The following is a 21,701-nucleotide window of genomic DNA, read 5'->3' on the forward strand; positions in this document are numbered from 1 at the left end:
GTCAAACCATCTTTCAATGCATGTTCCTGGCTCTCCATTGTACATCACACAAACAATATTGTGGCATTTTATAAGTCCTAGCAGCTAATAAGACTATTCAAAAAGAGAATAACAAAATAATAAATAAGCCAAAGCATTAGGAACACACACAAAATGTTCTTCTCTAGGTTGCAGTGCAGAAAGTGAACAAATCATATATTTCTCTAACATTGTCTCATTGGCCCTCACTTTTTAAACTCAAGTTAGAGAGTAAGTTTACTTTGTCTAGAACGAACTGAAAAAGTTTTATGATCTAGCACAAGAATTCAGCATATACAGGATGTAACAATCCTGTAAAAGATGAAACACCAGAATGCTGTAACTTTGGCAACACAATGGTAGGTCCTTTGCAAAAACTGCAAGCCAGTGTCCGGATACTAGCCAGCAGTAAACACTGACTGTGTTAATGAATTTATTTAAATAACTTTAATTATTTTATAAGGCATTTGAGACATATTTCACACGATTGTTCTTATATATGAATAATGTCACTTTTTACAATACAGACACATGTGTTTAAGTTCAGTTTTAGTTTACATGTAAACTTTTGATACTTGTATGTATTAGCTTTTTTAACTTCTATTTTGTTATACAGGATGGCGCATATGCCAATTTCCACAGAAGAGAAATTTAAAGGGGTTATAGGTTAATTAAATAAAACACTTTTAGGCAAGAAAACAAATTCCTTATATGAAATTACTTACATATTACGAAACAATGTTATAGCAGTTGTTCGAAATTTCCACCTTAATTTTGTATACATTTCATACGACAGAACAGAATTACAATTTTTAGAAATAAAGGTTTATTGTTATTAACAAGTTCAAATGCATTTCTAATTAAGTTTTTGAGTTCGTCCAGATTTTGAGGTTTGAAGCATACACAGTCTTCTTTATAATAACCCACAGTGAAAAATAACATGGGGTCAGGTCTGGCGAGCTCGCAGACCAATCGATTATACCATAGCTAGTCGCCATTACATACGTTCATTAAATGTGTTCTTTAAAAAATCTCAAACTTGGATACCGAAAAGTGCTGGGGCACCATCTTGTTGTCAGATGAGCGAATGAATATTGAAAACAGAACTGTTTCTGAGCTCGGGAACTACTACTTCTTGCAGCAACCTTAAGTAACTTTCTGAATTAACATTTCCTTGAAGAAAATAAGGACCAATCAGTGCAGTACTCGAAATACCTCCCCATACCATAACACCAGGCACATTGAGTTCTGCTTGGATTACGTTCTGAGGATTTACATCCGGCCAGTACATGCAGTTATCCCAAGTAATGCGTCTATTTAGTTTGAAACATGCTTCATCACACCACAAAATTGATCACAAGAAATTTAGATCAGCCTCTGAGCGGATAAATATTGTCTCACAAAATTCTAATCACCTGTCGGAATCATCCTCTTGATGTGCTTGGAGTAAAGGTAGACAGTATGCCTTAAATGTTAATTGCTTTGACATTCTTTGCACGCTTCTTCTTGATATTTCTAGTTCAACAGATGCCTTACGAGTCGATTTACCGGGACTGGCTACAAAAGCTTGAGCAACTGTCTGCAGGTTTTCTTCGTTGCAAATTGATCGTGGACGACCACACTTCAAGGCATTTAAAACAAATTTCTTATTTAACTTCCACATATACTGTCAAGTGGGTATCGCAACACCTGGATATTTACCACTAAATTCTTCAATTATTATAGCAGTATTTTTATTATGCTTCCACCACAACTGAAGGATGTAAACTCCTTGTTGGGTTGTAAACGTTTTAAAAACACACAGACAGATGCAAAGAGCATCACTTTGCACTAGCAACTGGAACAGACAACAATGAACTTACTCAGTGTTGCTGCAACTTAACATTGTTACCAACCTATTGAAACAAAATATTCCAATTTATAAGGAAACTGACATATGCGCCACCATGTATACTTCCAAAAAATTATAGTGAGATAAATTACAGTAAAGTATCGATTATCCAACCTAAACCAGCCTCGGCAAAGCCGGATAAGCAAAAAGGTCAGATAACATGGAAAATTATAAAAACAACGTTGAAATTGTGTAAAGGCCCCCATACATGATCCGAGCAATCCACGTCTACAGACCCGGAATCTGACGCCTTGACAGACATGTCCATGGATTGGTTGGATCATTTATGGGGACTTTTAATTATATTTACACATCAAACTGCACTTAAGGCAAAGTAACAAAACACCTCTAACAGTAGGTACATACTCACATACAGTCCAGTGAACTACGAAACTAAGCTTAAGCTTGGGTACAAAAGTTAGTGATTGTCTTTTGTTTTCCCTGTTTGTTGTTTACTGGCCGCCAAATCTCACAGTCTCCTCAGAAGTAAAACCTCAGTAGACGATGCTTCCTCCAGCTGCTATGCATACCTTAATACCATTTTTAAAGCTTTGCGTCCTTTGCTGTGTGAAACTTCTGTGCACTTTCCTACAACACCACATTCTCTTCATCGTCTTCTCCTTTTCCATTTGCCATGTTCACTATTTCTTCATCTGTCACTTAATATTGATCGTCTTGGGCAATCCATTCATTCACGTCCTCTTTTGTTGCGTTTGCACAACCCAGCACTTGTAACAATGGAAGTAGGCTAGTGTTGACCGGTTTGGTCTCCTCCTGTAAACTTTCACACATACAGAATCTTCATTTTCTTGGAGCACAACTTTCCAAGATTTAGCAATGGTGTTTGCACCCAAACTCTCCCATGATTGAGCCACAATCTTTCAAATTAAGAAGATGCAATCTGGTTTCTTCGATAATTTCTCTTCATTTCCTCTAAAGTTCCCTAATTCATAGGCTAACATAAGAAAGCCACATTTGGATGCAAAAACATGGCCTTTGTTTCCGTATCTTTAAGTTCGTCCTCGTCAGGATGGCACGTAGCAATGTCATGCAGGAATATTGCTTTCCATGGTAAATTTTTGGATTTCAATAATTGTTCAGTTTGTAGTACAAATTCTTAAAAAAAAGTTCTTTAAAAATTTCTAAGCTCATCCAAGCATTTTTTTGGTCGTATTTCACTAGTAAAGCATTTTTGGAAACATTATTAAACGCTCTCGGATTTTTCGACTCACCTATCATAGCCAGTTTTATTCTCATATTTGCTGTGGTATTACTGCAAGCAAGAGTTGTCACTCTTTCTTTGCTTAGTTTGTAACCTAGCGCTGCCACTTCAGCCTTTGACACTAGTGTTTTTGCCGGTAACAATTTGTAATTGAGACCTGTTTCATCACAGTTGAATATTTGATCACCTAATAGGCTTTCATTGTCCAATAGCATATGAAGTTTGTCCCTAAACGATTGAACAGCTTCTGGATGAAAATAGAATGTAACAGAGAGAAGACTTGCAGATAATTGGAAGAGAACAAGTTTTTTAAATTAAAAATTAAATAATACTTTTCCAAGAAACCAATTTTTACATAAATTAAATTTTTTGTATAAGATGTCTTATTAGAAACTCTTAAGGTACAAGTCACTGATTCAAGCCATTTGTGAGACAAAAGTACATAGAGTTTCAGAACAACTGATTTTACTCTGATCCATCCACCCGCTCCATGGGGGTTTCTGCATTATTAAAAAGAATCGACTACATTACAATGTATTCAAAATTACTTATAAATTTACATTATGTTCATTAATAGCATTATCATTAAGGCATATGGTACAAGATGTATTGATACTCTATAATCAAAGCTATAACCTCAATTTAAAATGTTTACATAAAATCTACCATCTTGGTTTTCTACTTCACACCATAAGCTCTGACGTGGTGTGAACCAGATACCAAGATGAGTCATGAAGCCAGCTGCAAAACCATACAAAATAAGATTTACACCATAGTTATCGGTCATGGAACAGACTTGTGATTCGCCTATCAAAAAACATCCTACAATAAAACTGAGGAACAACAAGAAATTGCACAAACTATAATAATATACACTACACATTTAAAATAATAGTAACATCAGTGAAATAACAACATAAAATAGAAGCCTCATCTCTAGCCCTGTGTGATCAGCATTGTTGCAGCAACTTTTGTAAAATTTTCAAATTTTTAGAGTTGGAGTGGAAATTTAATTCAAAACGATGTTATTTACAATTAGATTTTTAAAATTTCTCGTTTTGATTGGTTTTATATTTTCCCACATTATATTTCAATAACGAGATTGTGTAACACTATATACCGAGTGTCCGAAAAAGAACTCCCTAGTTTTGGATTCTTTTTATTTATTGAACAATATACAAATTACAATGACTGCTACATTAAATGAAAGGTAATGAAATAAATTTTTTTAACACTAGTACACCTCGATATGTGAACCATTTGTAGCCCTACAGATATCCAAGCGATATTCGAACTCTCTCCAGGTATTAGTTAACATATTAGGTGTGACCGATGCTACTGCTGCTATGATTCTCTGGCGAAGATAGTCAATGTTACAGTATCTTCTCTGAATACACAAAGTTCTTGACATAACCCCACAGGAAAATATCTAATGGTGTTATGTCGGGGCTTCTTGGAGGCCATGCGATTGGGCCACCTCTACCCATCCATCTTCCTGGGGAACGGGCATCTAAGGCTGAGCGCACAGGGGCGGCGCACCGTCTTGTTGGAATAACACCGGTCCCTTTTCCGCCTCGATGTCATCCACCTGTGGAAACACGTACAGTTCCAGCATTTCGCAGTAGATATCACCACTTATTGTCTTCTCTCCAAAAATAAAAGGTCCAACAACTCGGTCGTTCATTAGGCCGCACCACACATTAACCTTAGGCGAGTCTCATTGGTATTGAACGATATCCTGTGGTTTCTGAGACCCCCAAATTCTGCAGTTGTGGCGGTTTACAACCCCATTAACGTGGAACGTCGATTCATCAGTAAAAATTACATTGTTTAAAAAGTCTTCGCTGCGGAGTAGCCATTGCACTGACAGTACTGACAGCGCTGAACGCTGCATGCTGCGCGTGGTAAAACTACACTCAAGGTCAAACAGGTGTACCAAACTTATTGCCAACGTTCAAAACTAATTACAAATATACTCTACAGCACCAAAGGATTATTATTCATCCATTTAAACTAATACTATCATGAGTAATTTCCAAAACTAGGGAATTCTTTTCCGGACACCCGGTATATTTATCCATCCAACTAAGAAAGTCAAAATGCTAATAAATTTTTACTTGTAAAGAGTAGACTCAAATCAATCCCCTTTCAAAATGACTGTTGTTTCACTAAGTATTAGATGTCTTTTTTGACTTTACAGATGAACAATTCCTCTATGACCATCACATTAGTGCCATATCTACAAAACTTTGTTCAACATACCAGAGTGGGGGAGTCATGGTGCAGCATGAGAGCAGAGGTTAGCTGCGGCAAGGATATCGGGACGTTATTCAGCCGAGATGTGAAAGAGGCCAACAGTTTTGATGCCTTGTCCCTGTACTCAGCCCTATCCAACATGGCTCCCAGTCGCAGCAGGTTTTGACACGCTACGGAGTTCCCACCAGGCTCAGCACCATCTTGATCTATCAGCAAGAGACGAAATGTGTTAATATTGTCCTTTTTTCATGTTATACTTACTTCAATCTATTGTAAGATTAATTTTAGTTCAATTCCACATTTTAATTACAAATCTACAATCAAATAGAAACAACCACATTTTTTAATTATGAGCAAAAAATACTCTTTGTTAATCAAAAGACAAAAGATAACACAAGAAACAAGCAGAGCTTAATTTCTTAATTCTTAAACTAAAATCTTTTAAAACAAATAAGTATGGAGATCTGTAAATAATTTTGGTTCTGGATAGAGTAAAGTATATATTTCCAATAATTTGAAATATAGACTGGTAACAATTATTGTTATTCTGTCTATACTAAGAAAAAAATTATAGGAATTAATTTAGTATCTCGTTAATGAGAGGAAATGATTATGTTAATAAGGAAATATTTTCCAGGCACCATGAAATGTTATCTAAATTATATTGCATCAATTTACCTCAAATTTTAAATAGTTTGAAATCCATTTATGAATGACTAACGCATAAGTAATCCAACACATAAGTAATGACTACAAAGATTTACTCTCAAGTGCACACCTTCTTTCAGTCGAAGGATTAGGTCACTCTGGTGAGGTGTACTGAAATATCCTGCAGTGCCAATGTCCCAGAACAGCTCGTCTTGTCTTTTCTGCAGCTGTTCAGCCCACTCCAACCACTGGGCGTCCAGGCAGCTCTCATACAGATCTAGGAGGCCTTGGATCAGAAAGGCGTAGTCATCCAGAAATCCTTCAATCGGACTTGAGCTGCATTAATAATGAAATATTCATTACAGTAGCATACAACATAATCAAAAATTATGTTTAAAAAAGACCCATTTTTATCTTATTTAATCATTGATTTATGCTGGATTATCGTCAATAATAAAACTTTAGTTTACAACTGAAATACTTTTCAAAACAATTATGTTTGTAATACAAATTTAATTTATATTACTCACATCTGAGCCACACTCCCATCCTTTGCAGTGTAGCAGCTTCGTAGAAGTGTGTTGGTATCACTGTTGTACAAGTAGTTCTTGACAAACTTGGCAGCCCTGACTGCTCTCTCGATGTATTCCTCATTATGTAGAGCTTCTCCTGCCTTCGCATATCCTGATATCATCAGGCCTGCCAACACACAGATAGTACTGATGTTGATTCAGTCTCTCCTCTCATCCTTAAGGCAAATTCCATTGAAATCTTGATTATATTTATGTGATTTCTAGTTGAAAAAGCAATGAATGTATGTATCTATGTTTTACTGGTAAAACTCGATATTTCTGAACTCTGTTTCAAATATATGAAAAACCCAATCACAGCACTTGCTGGGATGAAAATAAGATTTGTTTACTAGGATAATAGATTCACAAATACCTCTTTTGGAGCTATAGACACTTAGTTAACTCGAAGGACTTTCAGTTTTCTTAAAAACTGTTTGTTATGGATAAAGATTATTAATTTTGTTACTCTTTATTATTACAAGCTTGTTAATGAAAGGCCTCTGGCATTGAGGGAGATTTACCAACTCCAACTGTCACCTCTGCTGTAAAATAGACCTTTTTATCATGTAATCCCTTTATTTCAGTATTTGCCACTTGCAATAACTTTTTTAGACACCACAATGGATGTTCAAACAATTCTCATATAAATAGGAAAAGACTTTAATGTACTAAATTCTGCTCAACAGGTATAAACCGCTAGAAGTTCACCTTGTGGAGTTCAGCTGGTGTAAGCTACTCACCGTTCCATGAAGTTAGTATTTTGTCGTCAAGGTGGGGTCTGGGCCTTTTCTGCCTTTCATCATACAAGATCTGACGAGCAATAGCAAGTTCTGATCTAACCGTGCTTTCATCCAGCCCAAACTGAGCAGCGGTTTGTGCCTCACTCTTCACTATCATCAAAACATTCTGGCCGATCAGCTCCTTGTGTGGATCCTGTGAGAAAAATACAAGGATTTGTAATTAAAATATAACAATTTGTTATTATATATTGTCAATTATAAATTTTTCAATCCCATTTCCATAATTATTCAAACAATTATAGCATTATCTTATAAATATAAATGAATCCCTAATGAGTTGGTAAGAGGTTATCTCGAGAACGGTTGGACCAATTCAGGATCAAATCCCAGATTTATAGGAGGAGAAAGATAAGAAAACTTTGCAGGATATTTTAGAATTTGAAAATATAATGATAGTATTTGTGTCCCGTAATCATAGAACACTTATTGAAACTTTACCCTGGAGTAGGTTAAAATATTTCTTTACATTAATATTTTATAAAATATTATGTATACAGTGCTTGATGAGTAGTATAATGCAAAAACCAAATGCAAAAGCATGAATGCACCTACACAAGCAAAATGTGATATAAAAGTCAGTCACAGTATCCCTTAACCTCTGATCCTCTTAACTATGAACACTTAATTAATATATACCTAATGTATGCTTACTTAGTTTTAAAAAATAACATAAGGCTTAATCATATTACATTATAAGTGCTTTTACAAAATCAATTTTTAAAATTGAGTGCGAAGCCGCGGGTACAAATATTTGTACATAAAAGCCAACTGTTTAGTAACCTAGTAAATAATAGTTGTAGTTTAATCTTTATGGTATTTTGCTGTGACAAGTACAGTAGACTATAATGAAATGTTTCCACCCCTTATAGAATATTTCAGCATATTAAAACATAATAAGTTATCTTTTAATTATTTTATCTTAGTTTAAGAAAAATAACCATTAATAGTACATTCAAAGCTAACTAAGAAGCACAATAGTGGTTCAAAAGCTGTAAGTTCCAAAAATAACCACATAAAAACTTTATGTTTTTTTAGTTTTTTAAGATAAGTATTGTTGGTAACTTTGATTTAAGACCTGTGTTTCAATACCTGTTTGCTGAACACTTCATCAAAACATCAAAAAGTGTTGCATAAAGCTTAAAAACTAAAAATACCTTTGATTTGATTGTATAATGACCATTGGGTTTATACCTAATTTATATTTATCTTCCCACTCATCTATTGTGGAATGAATGGATTGTATAATTAAAGAGAGAATACCCATACTACGAAAAAAAAAATACTGGCTCAGAAAATGTATTGTATGGCTGTAATGTCAAGTATTTGGGATTTTCAGGTCATAAATAATACTGAATAAATAGGCTTGAAATTGTAGTAGTAACAAAGTTAGTATGAAAACTCAATGGATGGGCTGTTATCCCTGGAGAGTTTATGGGAGTGCCTCAGAAGTCAGATGAATCCAAATATTAGGAATTCCTAGAGACTAAAGATTCTTATATTTCTGTTAGCTTCAATGAGAAATCAGGTGGTCCCAGAGTCCAGAAGGTTCTAGTGGCTCAAGTAGCAAAGTAATTTTACAGGTTAGGGCAAAATAGAATATTCAAACTATGACTGGAAGTTCTCATTCTTAGATAAAACTCTGAAGTTTAGCAAATAAAGGAGTCATTAATGGGAACTAAAAACTTAGTATGTACAGTCGGAATGCTTTATAAATAATCTTTCACATTACACAAATAGCATAATATGTATTTAGAATAAATGAGAATAAATGCCTGGCAGTGACACTAAGTAGCAAAAAAGATTAATTATAATTTGAATACATGATGAAAACTACTTCTTTGGGAACTTCACAAACTACAAATCATATTTAATATTATATTATATTCTCGATTGAGAGTGATTATTTATAAATACTTCAAATTATCACAATATAACTCTAAATCTCAAAATAATGCCATTTTACATAATTTCTATAATAAAATATTATTAAATCTTTACTATTCGCCCAACTCAAGTGATTTTCGACTAGTTCTCCATTAACTATAATATTCTATTTCTGCATTTGTATATAATTACAGAAAAATACACGAATTCCCAAAATTGCAACAAAATAATTGAAAAATAAGTTTTAACCAATCTAGTATATTCCAATTTAGTACGATTACAACAAAACAAATTCTACTGAAAATATATTTTACTAATTACCTTCTCCTTTCCCCGAGTAAGCTGTAGTATTTGTAAATTTAAATCGTCAATAGAATCAATGCGGTGTAGTGAAACTGATTTGTCTTTTATGACTTGTACCTGCACATTGGACAATATAATATAAATAAAATATAATTAAATCTACTATACTGAACAGTTTCTTTCAGAACAACCCGAGTAAGCTGTAGTATTTGTAAATTTAAATCGCCAATAGAATCAATGCGGTGTAGTGAAACTGATTTGTCTTTTATGACTTGTACCTGCACATTGGACAATATAATATAAATAAAATATAATTAAATCTACTATACTGAACAGTTTTTTTCAGAACAACCCGAGTGACTAACTTCAATATTCACACCCACAGTCACTACACGTATTCTTATGAACGCATAATCAATTATAACCAGCCAGCAAAAAACTTTATAACTCAGTTACTGAGTCACTATTCTCTGGACACAAAGTACTACTTACTTACTTGATATGTCTTCGTCTTTGACTGGTAGACTGTTTCAACTTTGCAATTTGTTCAGAACAATTTTGTCAAGTAATTAAAACTATTTACAATAAATTTATGGTGGCAGGACTAGACCAGTGGCTCATCTCCAAGTTCCTTGAGTGCATAGCCAGGCCTACTTGTAAGTCTGGACCATATGGTTTCCCTGAACTTAGTAGTGCTCATGTTACTAATGCTTTCCGGTAGGCTGTTATATAGTTTGACCATTGCTATTGGAAAACTGTTTAATGATTTTAGTTGTAGTAGCCCTACCAAGTAATACTCTCTGTTGTATATTTTCAAGATAGCTAGGAATGGTTTTGTGAACTGATCCTTTGATTTCTTAATTTTAGCTTGCTATATAGAATTTTATGTGGCACACAATCAAAAGCTCGGCTCAGGTCACATAGCACAAAAGCCATGGATTCACCAGACTCAAAAGCTTCTATTATCTATTAGATGCTATGGTTAATAAGGCAGTGGTTGTGGAACGTCCACTCCTGAAGCCATGTTAAGTGTTGCTGAGCAGATGGTTGGACTTAAAAAAAACCAACTGTTTTTTCATTATTGACTCTATGACCTTAGACACTCACTACTGGCAGAATTAAAACCGGCCTGTAATTCACCAGTTCTTTAGGATTTACTTTCTTGTAGATGGGGACAGAGCGAGCAATCTTCAAAACATCCAGAAAAATACCTTGACTAAGACACTTGTTTATTATTACTGATAGAGAGTTTGCTACTTCAGAGATCACTGATTTCAAAACAAAGCACAGAACACAATATATATCTAGACTTCTAGAGTTCTTTTCTTTAAGCTTTTTACTATTTTTATAATATCTAGTGACCGCGCCTATAAACAGTAGTCTAATATAGGCTTAGACCTATTCACAACATATAGAGGGTTAAGTCCATCTCCAGAAGGTTTTTCACTATCACATCAACAGCCTCTATTAAGAAACACAGACCACAAGTTTTTTCTTATTCTGAGAGAGAAAGGTTAAAAATTTGTCCAGAAACTGGATAAACTCATCAAAATCACCAATAGGAAAGTGGTAATTGACATAATGATCATTAAAGACTAAGAGCTCAATAGTGGAAATTTCTACGTTAGTTCTTTACAATATTTTCCAAGGTTATTATTATCTACCATCATTTTTACATAAACTGCTGTGCCCTCATTTTTATGTTCCTGTCTACAATAGGCATCTGCCAAAATTAAATCTTCAATTTGGGTGTATACATCAATTTAATCTGTAACTAGCCAATGCTGAGATGCACAGTATATTTGGTCTAGTTTCCAATATAAAGAAAGATACAACCTCTACTTTTGTCCTTAGACAATGACCATGACCAGGTTCGATGAGTCATTATCACCTTTACCAATTAGAATAGAGTGTTTCTTTTTGTATTTGGATGACTCTGGGTATATGCCTACCTAATTTTTGCTTAGGCCTAGATTAGCCTTTCCATGTCCATAAATCAGCTTACTGTCCGAATTTCCTATTTTACTTCTCACATTTTTCTTTCTAACCCAAACAGCTTGCCAATCTTCGTTTAACTTATTTTCTGTTTTTGAGGGAGAAACATCCACCTTGCAACCCAAGAACAGGTTTCAGTCCTAGTGGTATCTATCACTAACAGAGCCTACGCTTACTTCAACATTTTAAATATTTACATCTTGGCATATTCTATCTTAAGATGTTTGGAACTACGGTTTTAACAATATCTACATAAGATGGTGTTTTAATTTTGTCATTGTTGTTTTCATTTACACATTGACTAAGGTAAGGTAATGCCAGGACATGTATTGTTGTAAGCAACAAGGTGGACAGCATTCCTGTTCTGGAATTTTGTTGCAGGGATCTCGCCACAGTCAGGCTGATGGTGGCTGGCACTGGACGAGCCCTGCTAGTTGCATCATCATATCTACCGTATGATGATGCGGAGTCCACGCCCTCCAGGGAACTGGCTGCCTTGGTGGACCATGTTGGGAGGAGTGGAGCGGAACTGGTGGTGGGATGCGACGCCAACTCGCACAACGAGGCGTGGGGCAGCACCAACACCAATAACAGAGGTAAGTTACTTCTAGAACACATAATGTCCCGTAGTCTAATGATTGCAAATGTTGGAAATGTGCCCACGTTTCGCACGAGGACAAGAAGGGAGGTGCTAGATGTGACCATGATGTCGGAGGGTATGGCTGGTCGGATGCATGGCTGGCATGTGTCTGACGAGCCTTCCCTCTCTGATCATGCTCACATCTGTTTCAAGATCGGTGAACAGATGCTGGAAAAAGTTCAGTATAGGAATCCGAGGAACACAAACTGGGTATCATACAAGGAAAACCTCAGGGCACGGCTGGATTCTGATTCCACTAATGGGAAACGGATTCACAGCGCGGCGCAGCTTGACGAATCTGCTGACGGTCTAACTTCTGCGATTGTCGGCTCCTTCGATCTCAGCTGCCCGATTATTAATAAAAACAGATCAAAGGTAGCCTGGTGGAGCTCTGAACTGGCCTCTTTGAGGAAGAGGGTCAGGGCTCTATTCAGGAGAGCCAAAACTTGGGGCACTTGGGACACCTACCATGAGGCTCTTGCACTGTACAACCGCAAGGTTTGTACGGCTAAGAGGTTAGCCTGGAAGAAGCTCTGCACCGATATTGACAGTGTGCAGGGCAGTGCAAGGCTGCAAAAGCTGTTGGCAAAGAATCCCATCTCGCCGCTTGGTAGTCTCAAGGACGATCAAGGTGTTTACATTACTGAGCCGGAAGGAGTTCTGAAAGTTATGATGGGAACACACTTCCCGGACTGTATTGTTCATGAGGGTGAACAACCACCCGAAAGTGAGGGGAGACATGCGGGTCGCGCCACCCATTCGCAGTGGAGTCTGGCGCACCGTATTGTTACCTTCAGTAGGATTGAGTGGGCTATTAACTCATTCAGTCCTTATAAGGCTCCTGGGGGCGACGGGGTGAGACCGGTTTGCTTGCAGCGGGGACTGGACATTCTCCTTCCACAGCTGTGCAGACTGTTCAGAGCCTCCGTGGCTCTCAGGTACATCCCACTACCCTGGAGAGTGTCCAGAGTGGTGTTTATACCGAAGCAGGGGAGGGCGGGCATGGATCGACCGAAGTCTTTCAGGCCGATATGCCTGTCCTCCTTCCTTCTCAAAACCATGGAGAAGATGGTTGCCAGGTTTGTATGGGAGGGAGCTCTTCTGGAGCGACCTTTGCATCCTAACCAGCATGCCTACACTCCAGGAAAATCTTGCGACTCGGCCCTGCATCAATTGGTATGCAGGATTGAGAAGACGCTAGCGGAAAAAGAGGTAGCTATAGGAGTCTTTTTAGACATTGAAGGTGCCTTTGATAATACAGCCACTCAGGCGATTATCAATGCGGTCTCGGGACGTGGCGTTGATGGTCAGGTGTGTGACTGGATAGGGGCCTTGCTCACGGACAGGGTTGTTGTTTCAACCCTCATGGGAGCAAGTGTTAGCGCGAAGGCTACGAGGGGCTGTCCGCAGGGCGGCGTCCTCTCTCCTCTTCTGTGGAACCTGGTTGTGGACGACCTGCTGAATTCTTTGAATAGCAGCGGTGTCTTTGCACAAGGGTACGCAGATGATATTGTGATTCTTGTGAGTGGCAAGTTCAACACAACAATCACGGAACTGACCAATGCTGCTCTGAACATGGTGGGAAACTGGTGTGATAAGGTTGGCCTCACCGTCAACCCCACCAAGGCTGCCGTGGTTGCCTTTACCAGGAGGCGACAGATGGAGGGCATTGGTCCCTTTCTATTTAAAGGCTCACCCGTTGAGCTGAAGCCTGAGGTCAAGTACCTGGGCGTGATCCTAGATAGGGTTCTAAACTGGGGACCTCATCTAGAAAGGGTCATTGCCAGGGGTAAGTGGTCTCTAATGCAATGCAGACGTGTGATAGGTGGGCCCTGGGGACTGAAGCCGAGGCTCTTGTACTGGCTTTATGTTTCCGTTGTCAGACCTGCACTAATGTACGGAGCTGTCGTATGGTGGCCAAAAACGGAAACCAAGACTGTGGTAGCACGTCTGGCAGGTATCCAAAGGATGGCCAGCCTTGCTATCACGGGGGCCTTTCCTAGTGCGCCAGGCGCGGCTCTGGACTGTTGTCTTAATCTCGCCCCCCTGGACATTGTCATTCGAGCTATGGCCAGGAAGAGTGCCTACTGTCTTCAGCAGACGGGATTCTGGTCGGGCTGCAGAGGTGGGCACTGCAGAATTGGCACTCTGATACAGGAGGATGTTTTGCACATGATCTCTGATCAGATGCCAAAAAAGTTTTCCTTTGACAAACCCTTTAGGATAATTTTGCCCTCAAGGGATGATTGGTCAGAGGGGAAGCAACCTCTTCCACCAGCGGAGCTCGAATGGTACACAGACGGCTCTAAAACAAAAAGCGGCACGGGCACTGGAATTCTGGGAGTGAGACCATGTAGGGAGCTGGTGGTTCCTATGGGTCCGTATCCGACAGTCTTTCAAGCGGAGGTCGCAGCCATTATGGAATGTGCTCGTGAGAATCTTCGTCTGCGATATAGGGGCAAGACGATTAACATTTTCACAGACAGTCAGGCAGCACTGAAGGCGCTGGATTCCTGTGCAATCAAATCCAAACTGGTTTGGGATTGCTATCAGACCGTTTCCTCCCTTGCCAGAATCAACAATGTAACCGTCTGTTGGGTTCCTGGTCATGAGGGGATTCTTGGGAACGAAAGAGCTGATGCCCTGACCAACCAGGGCTCAGCAACAATTATGACGGGCCCTCAACCATTCTGCGGTGTTCCAAGGTGTGAATCCTCTAGGGTTGTCTCGAAATGGATTCGCGCGGAGCATGGTAGAAGGTGGAGGTTGCATCCGGGTTTGAGAGTGAGTAGAATGGTATTACAGTCACCTTCCTCCAAGGTGGCCTCGGACCTTCTCTCATTAAACAGATCAATGTCTTCTAAGGTCATTGGTCTCATTACGGGGCATGGTCACCTGAAGAAGCATCTACACAGAGTTGGCATCCTTCAGGAGGATCCGCTCTGTGGAAGGTGTAATGAGCAGGAGGAGACTGCTGAGCACCTGCTCTTTGATTGCCCAGCAATAGCAAGAGAGCGGTATGCCATCTTTGGTAGCTTGAACAGGGGTGGCGAGTTTTCCCAGGAGGACTTGATAGGTTGTTTTCGGCGGTTTGTTGAACTGCTGAAGTTGTAGACTGGAAGTCTCATGGTGTTTCCGGGGTGCGCAAAAGGCCCTTGAGGCTTAAGTGCATGGCAGTAGGCCGCCCCAGGGGAAAAAAAAAAAAAAGGTAAGGTAAGTGCCATTCCTATTTCAGGATTTATTTAGCAGTACGAAGTATTGGAAAAATTCACTCTCTCTCTTAACCGCTCTGAAATCGAATCTGTACTTTGGATTTGTCTGTGGATGTTTCAATTTTAGATTTGGCATGAAAATGTCGCATAATTTCATTTAGTTGTGTCCTACAAATTTTATTTTCATTTACAAGTTCATTTAACCTTTCAGACATACTTAGGTTATTTTTGCTTATATTTCTTCTAATTCTGCCACAACAACGTTAAGGGTCGCAGAGCAGTCGGATTTGTTTGACGGATGCAGATCAGTTCCAGACGCGGAGTCGGTACTTTGTTTGATAACAGCATTTTTTAAGGTAAGAAACACAGTACCATTTTATTCCTGGCATGTTTGAAATATTTTGAAAATGATTGTATTGAGACTTTGAAATACTCGCATAAGTAATATGCCACCACTGTTTTCAGATCTCATAACACATTACACATTATGCCTATCTAAGACTACTTTTGAGCACGAGCCACCACACATAAACTTTTTACCTGCCACCATCTTGCACACAATCAACATGGCCAAGGTTTGATTCCCACCCTGGACAATTAATATTTTAGCTCTAAGCCTTTAAAGTAAACAGTTTTCAAATCGTTAAAAAATAATTAATTAAATAATAATTGTTGAATAAACTATTTGGTGTACTCTATTTTAAAATTTTGATATTTTAAAATTTACAACAAAGCTGTGGAGATTACGCAAAGTCGAGTAATCACCCTCCCATACCATGTGTGGTTGATAGATATAAATAACTCAGTTTTTCATCTTTTCCTTCATTCATATCCTATTTATATCCTTTTCCATATTTGTTTCCAACTATGCCACCAGCAATATAAAAATTTAAAAGGGTTAAATACAAAAATTATGGAACCGCTAAAAAGCTCTTCAAGTATTTGGATTTCTGAATTTAAACATAAAATAAGAGCCATACCATATTTTCTAGTCATGTCCATTCTCAGGAAAATATATAATAAAGGAATACGTTATACAATAGTGTTTCCCGTATTCTGAGTTAGAAAAATATATATTTCAATATTTTGGATGAGACACACACTTTCTAAACTTTTTCAGCTTACATTATTCCATAGTGGTACTTAAGAGTGTATGATCACTAATAGATTTTTTCATTTCGCAGTCAATATCTTTTTAAATTTGTCCAAATACTAAAAATTAATTTTAAAAAATTAAAAAATTTTTAGACTTGCACAAAGTATGGGCTTTGTGAACACTTTTATATGATTTTTAAAAATATGCACACTTGAAAAGCTTATTTTTATTTTTTCATTTTTCACTTTGCATTTTAAGGTTTGTTAAAAAAAACTGTATTATCAATTTAAATAAATTGTTCGGTTTTGAGTTACTCAAACTCAACAAAGCAATTTTTAACTAAGAAATTTTAAATTAAATTCCGATATTGGCACAAGGACAGATTGTGAGCATACATGTGTTTTACACCAAAACACAGCAATGGTGGCTAATGTCTATGCCATTAAATTTTAAATAAACCTCTTAGTAATGGGGGGGGTTTTTGTATCTTAAATTTGATTCCAAATCTTAAAAAATCAATTCCAGACTTGAATTTTGAATCCGAATAGCTTTTTTTTAACCAAAGTATGATTTAAAACAAAAACACCATCAATCCAATTTCTATTATTCTTAAAACATTTGGAGACTGTCTGATAATATAAAAAATAATCCAAGAAGGTTCACTGTTTGTAGAGGTAGACAGACAGAAACATCTACATTTTAAAAACAATATCATCTCATCTACCTTCTACTATAATATTTAATAGATTATAATCTGGGCTTCCAGAATATATGCTTTTAATAAACGAAAATATGGGCATAAATTTTTATTACTTATTGAACATATTTTAAACTTAAAATGTTTGAAAAATTTAAATCAACTCTGCTCATGATTAAAAATATATTAAAATATAAAAATAATATATGTTATACAGGAAATTTTTATAAAACTACAAAAATATGGTGAAGTGAACATAAGTTAGATGCTGATATCCATCAATACACACAGCAGACACGTGTCATTGTACAAACATAAACATAGAAAACTGAAATTGTAAGCAAAATATTATTTACCAAAGCACAATAATTTGTTGATTAGGTTATCTATCTACAGTTTTATATAAACAAAATACAACAAAAGACGTTTTAGCAATTGGTAATTTGCGTTCTACCGATCAGTAGTATTGGTTGTCCACAAATAGACGCAGCATACACTCACAGCAGTGCACAAAAATAAATATAAACAATACTAACTGCATGCTAAATATTATTTACTAAACGATAATTTGTTAATTATATTATCTATTCATGTGTTATTCAAACACAGTACTAAAAAGACATATTTTCACTATCTGATCAGCTGTCGTCCGTGAATAAGTGCAGCAGACTCAAGGGTGCAGCACAAAAATAAATATAGAAAATAATAACTACAAGCAAATTATGAGTTACAAAAGTATGGTAATTATTTCATTAAGTTATGATTTACCGTTTTAAAAATTCAAAGCAAAACTATGTTTTAGCGATCAGTAATTTGTGTACTATCAATCAGCCAATAATTAATGTTGTGAGAAAGAAACTGTAACAGAATGGTTCCATATACAAATATAGTACAAAAAGTCTACTCAAAAACCTTTATATAAAATTTAAATTTAATATTACAATATTTTCTGAATGTATAATATATGAATTACATACCTGTGAAGGATCTACATTGCCACTTGGTTTAACATTGTAGTAGAAGCTGAAAAGCTGTGCCAGCTTTATGGAACTATTGGCCGCCACGGAACGGTCCAGCAGTTCACAGATCTCCTGGTTCGTCCAGACACAGAATGCTCCCTCTCTCTTCTCCTTGCATTTAGTGGTTGGCAGAGAGTCCGCATCTTCTGCACTATAGAAGCCTCCTTCCTGTAGACATTTATCCTGGATGACTCATAATACAAAATGTTTTAAACTATGCCAAAATATGACAAAGGAAAACTTATTTTCAACACAAGACAATTTTGGTATCACACTATTATCTAGTTCTGAGATGTGTTCAAATTTTAAGATGCTAGGTCTTAAGTTAGTTTAAAAAAACTTGATGTGTTGACAAATACTTGCCATAATGCTAATAAAGAGCAGGATATTTCAGTAAAATGAATAAATTCCCTTGCAGCAGATGTATGTATCCATTGTCATAGAATTGTATCAAAACAAAGCGGATACATCCCTTTTAAGTTTCATAAATAGTTAATTTGTAGTTCACCAAAGTCCATGGAGCAGGAGAGGAAAACAATAACCAATTTGGTCCAGTAATTAATGACCAAAACTTTACCAAGGTATAATACAGGTGAAAACAAACAATTTCATCGTATTATGTATAGTCCTCTCTTGATTAGTTTTTGTCTGTCTGGTTGCATGTTTTTTTTTTTATAAAATAATTTGTACCTATAAAATAGTTTGATATATCAAATTGAAACTTTGTACGTGTAATGATCTTACTAAAATACGTTCGAAAAAAGTTTGAAAATAGTATCATTTACAGAAACAAAATGGTTATTTTGTAGTTGTTTCATTTTTGTAATTAAACTTTGATAAGTATAATCAAACAGTACTTTGGTATTTTCTTCATCATTTTTATTTAAACTTATAGAATTTTTTTTCATTTTTCTAAATAATTACCTGCTGCTACCTATTAGTCTGTAGAGTTATTATGTAGCCTGCAGAGAGTCAACCCTACAGGTAATAGGTTAATCACAATATTTTTCTAGATCAATGTGGTTTAACAATAGATTGGTAAGAAATTATTGACACTTTTTTATGATAGTTAAGATTATGGCTTAATTCTCTCATAATAACAAACTGAAAATAAACTGAAAAAATACCTAGGGACAATCTTAATTAGTTTTTTAATAATACCTTAACCCTTTCCGAGCCAATGACGTTACTAGACGTCATGCCTAAACTAGCGCTAAAAGCCAACGACGTCCACTGATGCAAAATCAATTTTTTTTTTTAATATTACTTAAAAGCATTTCTGGGTAACAAACTTAGTAAAAACTGTTAAACAAGGTTTATTTAAACAAGGGACAACCGTTTGTGTCTATTTTGAAGGTCACGGCTCTTGTTCAAGCGACAAAATGGCGGGTGGCCGGATGTTTATAGTCTTCCGCAGAGCCAACGATGTCTACTGACGCGCACTCAGTATTTATATTTTCTCTAAATAAAAATAACTATATGCTTGTTTTTTGTAAAATATTACAATAATCGTGTTCAACTATTGTTAATTTTATATATGAACACATAGAATGTCAAAATTAAATTTTTTCTGTGAAATTGTGATTTTACCAATTTGTGGCTGTAAATTAACAATAAAGAGTGAAAAAAAATATTTTTTTTGTTTTTTTTACCTCTTATGTTATAAGAATTATAAAAAAAAATTGGTTTTGGTATGTGGGAATTTTTTTATTTTTAAGGTGTATGGCTCTTAGGAGTAGTTTTGTTTATTTATTTGTGGCTCGCTAAGGGTTAATAGTTGACGACCTACTTTTTTATATTTCAAAGATAAATTTAAGCTGTTTTCATAGTTTTTCTTTTGATTTTAATTTTTATCATTTTTGATTATGCTGTAATCATATAATACTACATAATACAGATTTAATGGAAAAGGGGTTTTTTTAATGCAAATGTTCAGTTTAGAACCATTTCAATCTACATGACCAAACACTGTAGTGCACTTTTGTGCACCTGATGTGAGAACACCTATTCATCAAGATTACCCTGTATTTCTAATGAGTAAACCAGACTGAGCTGTTTAGTAGCTTAAGTGTCTCTGATATCTAAACAATGCAACATAAAAACAACTAAGAACTAAGAGTACATTTTGGCCTTCTTTACCTTATGGCTGAGGTCTCTTCCAACATATGTGAGGATGTCTTTGACAACATCTTGATAGAGAGGATCCTGGGTGATGAGGTAAGCTGTGCTGTACACCACGGCCAGTTGGGCTTGATCATACAACATCTTCTCAAAGTGAGGGACATGCCATTTCATGTCAGTCGAGTATCTGGCAAACCCCTGCGTGACAGCACCACATACTGTTACTGGCCTAGCCTAACCTAACCAAGAGCATAGCCATACCAGTTGATTGATTGAACGTGTATTTGTACTGTTCAAAATCACACAACTACTTTACAGATGATAGTAAAAATGTCCATCACCTAACTAGTTTATTCCATTACAGATAGAAAAAAGGATATTTGGAAGTACTTTCTTATTAAATCAACACCATTCTCAGACTATGAAATGCCAATTGTAATACACAGTTGACCTCAATAATGTTTTAGTAAGTTCAAATCATCCAGATTCCACCGAATCAGGAATGGTGATTGTATGGAGTTCTACTTCAAACATTTATATTGCATTCATTCAGTGCACCTGATTCAGTTTCCTTGATTAGCATCTCCTTATGAGCAGTACTAAGCTTTTTAATGTACTGTCTGAATCCCTTAAGGCTGAAAATGCTGTAAAAGCTTTTGAAAAAGGTGTAAAAACTTCTTTTGAACAGTTGCTCCTACAGCATTTAGGAACATTTAAACCTTATTATTACGGCTACCTGAATATAGAATATTTTAGTACATGTACATTTTCAAATAGTAGTTATTGCTTTGTAAAATCTATTTGTGGAAACTGAAACTATTAACGCTATTGTACAGTTGAAAACTGTGTGTAATAAAGAATTTTGAAATCTGAGTTCCAAGGATAACAACATGGTCTCCTTAACTTGGTACTTTTACAATACCACCAATTATTTATTTTTATATTGATGTAGGTCAAATTTGATGAGATGTCAATTTTGATGAGGACCCTTCGTTGCTGCGCCTATTGATGTAGGTCAAATTTGATGCGAGTGTAAATTTGATGAGAGTCCCAGGTTATAACACCAATTTGCTATGTGTCACTCCCACGTTGGTTACAATAATTTGCTGAAAGTCAGTTCTTTAGAATTATTCACTCACCATGTAGTTGTACGCGCCTTGTCACCAGTGGCACGTTGTTATACCATGTTGTTCATCATAGTATCGGTCGCCATCTTGTCCAATGCTAGCTGTATTTCCTCGTATTACTCAAAAATTATTAGATTTGAATGTCTCTGGTGTTATCACCAGAGACAAGTCTGTGTGTATGTCAGGGTTCCAAAATATAT

At 36.3% G+C, this 21,701-nt stretch overlaps 1 protein-coding gene across 4 annotated transcripts in view; it reads right to left on the reverse strand.

The window, feature by feature from the left end:
• The window catches only part of LOC124354380 (spermatogenesis-associated protein 20), a 48,190-nt gene that overhangs the window by 6,992 nt on the left and 19,497 nt on the right, over nt 1-21,701 (reverse strand). For 3 of the 4 annotated variants that reach the window (XM_046804783.1, XM_046804785.1, XM_046804786.1), the window contains 7 exons: nt 20,393-20,572; nt 18,212-18,421; nt 9,613-9,711; nt 7,348-7,540; nt 6,566-6,734; nt 6,166-6,371; nt 5,394-5,593 (listed from right to left, as the gene is read on the reverse strand). In XM_046804783.1, the coding sequence (XP_046660739.1) occupies nt 5,394-5,593; nt 6,166-6,371; nt 6,566-6,734; nt 7,348-7,540; nt 9,613-9,711; nt 18,212-18,421; nt 20,393-20,572 (1,257 nt within the window). The remainder of the gene's footprint in view (nt 1-5,393; nt 5,594-6,165; nt 6,372-6,565; nt 6,735-7,347; nt 7,541-9,612; nt 9,712-18,211; nt 18,422-20,392; nt 20,573-21,701) is intronic. The other variant, XM_046804784.1, reaches the window with a different exon arrangement.

This window comes from Homalodisca vitripennis, chromosome 2 (genome assembly GCF_021130785.1).
Source record: "Homalodisca vitripennis isolate AUS2020 chromosome 2, UT_GWSS_2.1, whole genome shotgun sequence".
Lineage (NCBI taxonomy): Eukaryota > Metazoa > Arthropoda > Insecta > Hemiptera > Cicadellidae > Homalodisca > Homalodisca vitripennis.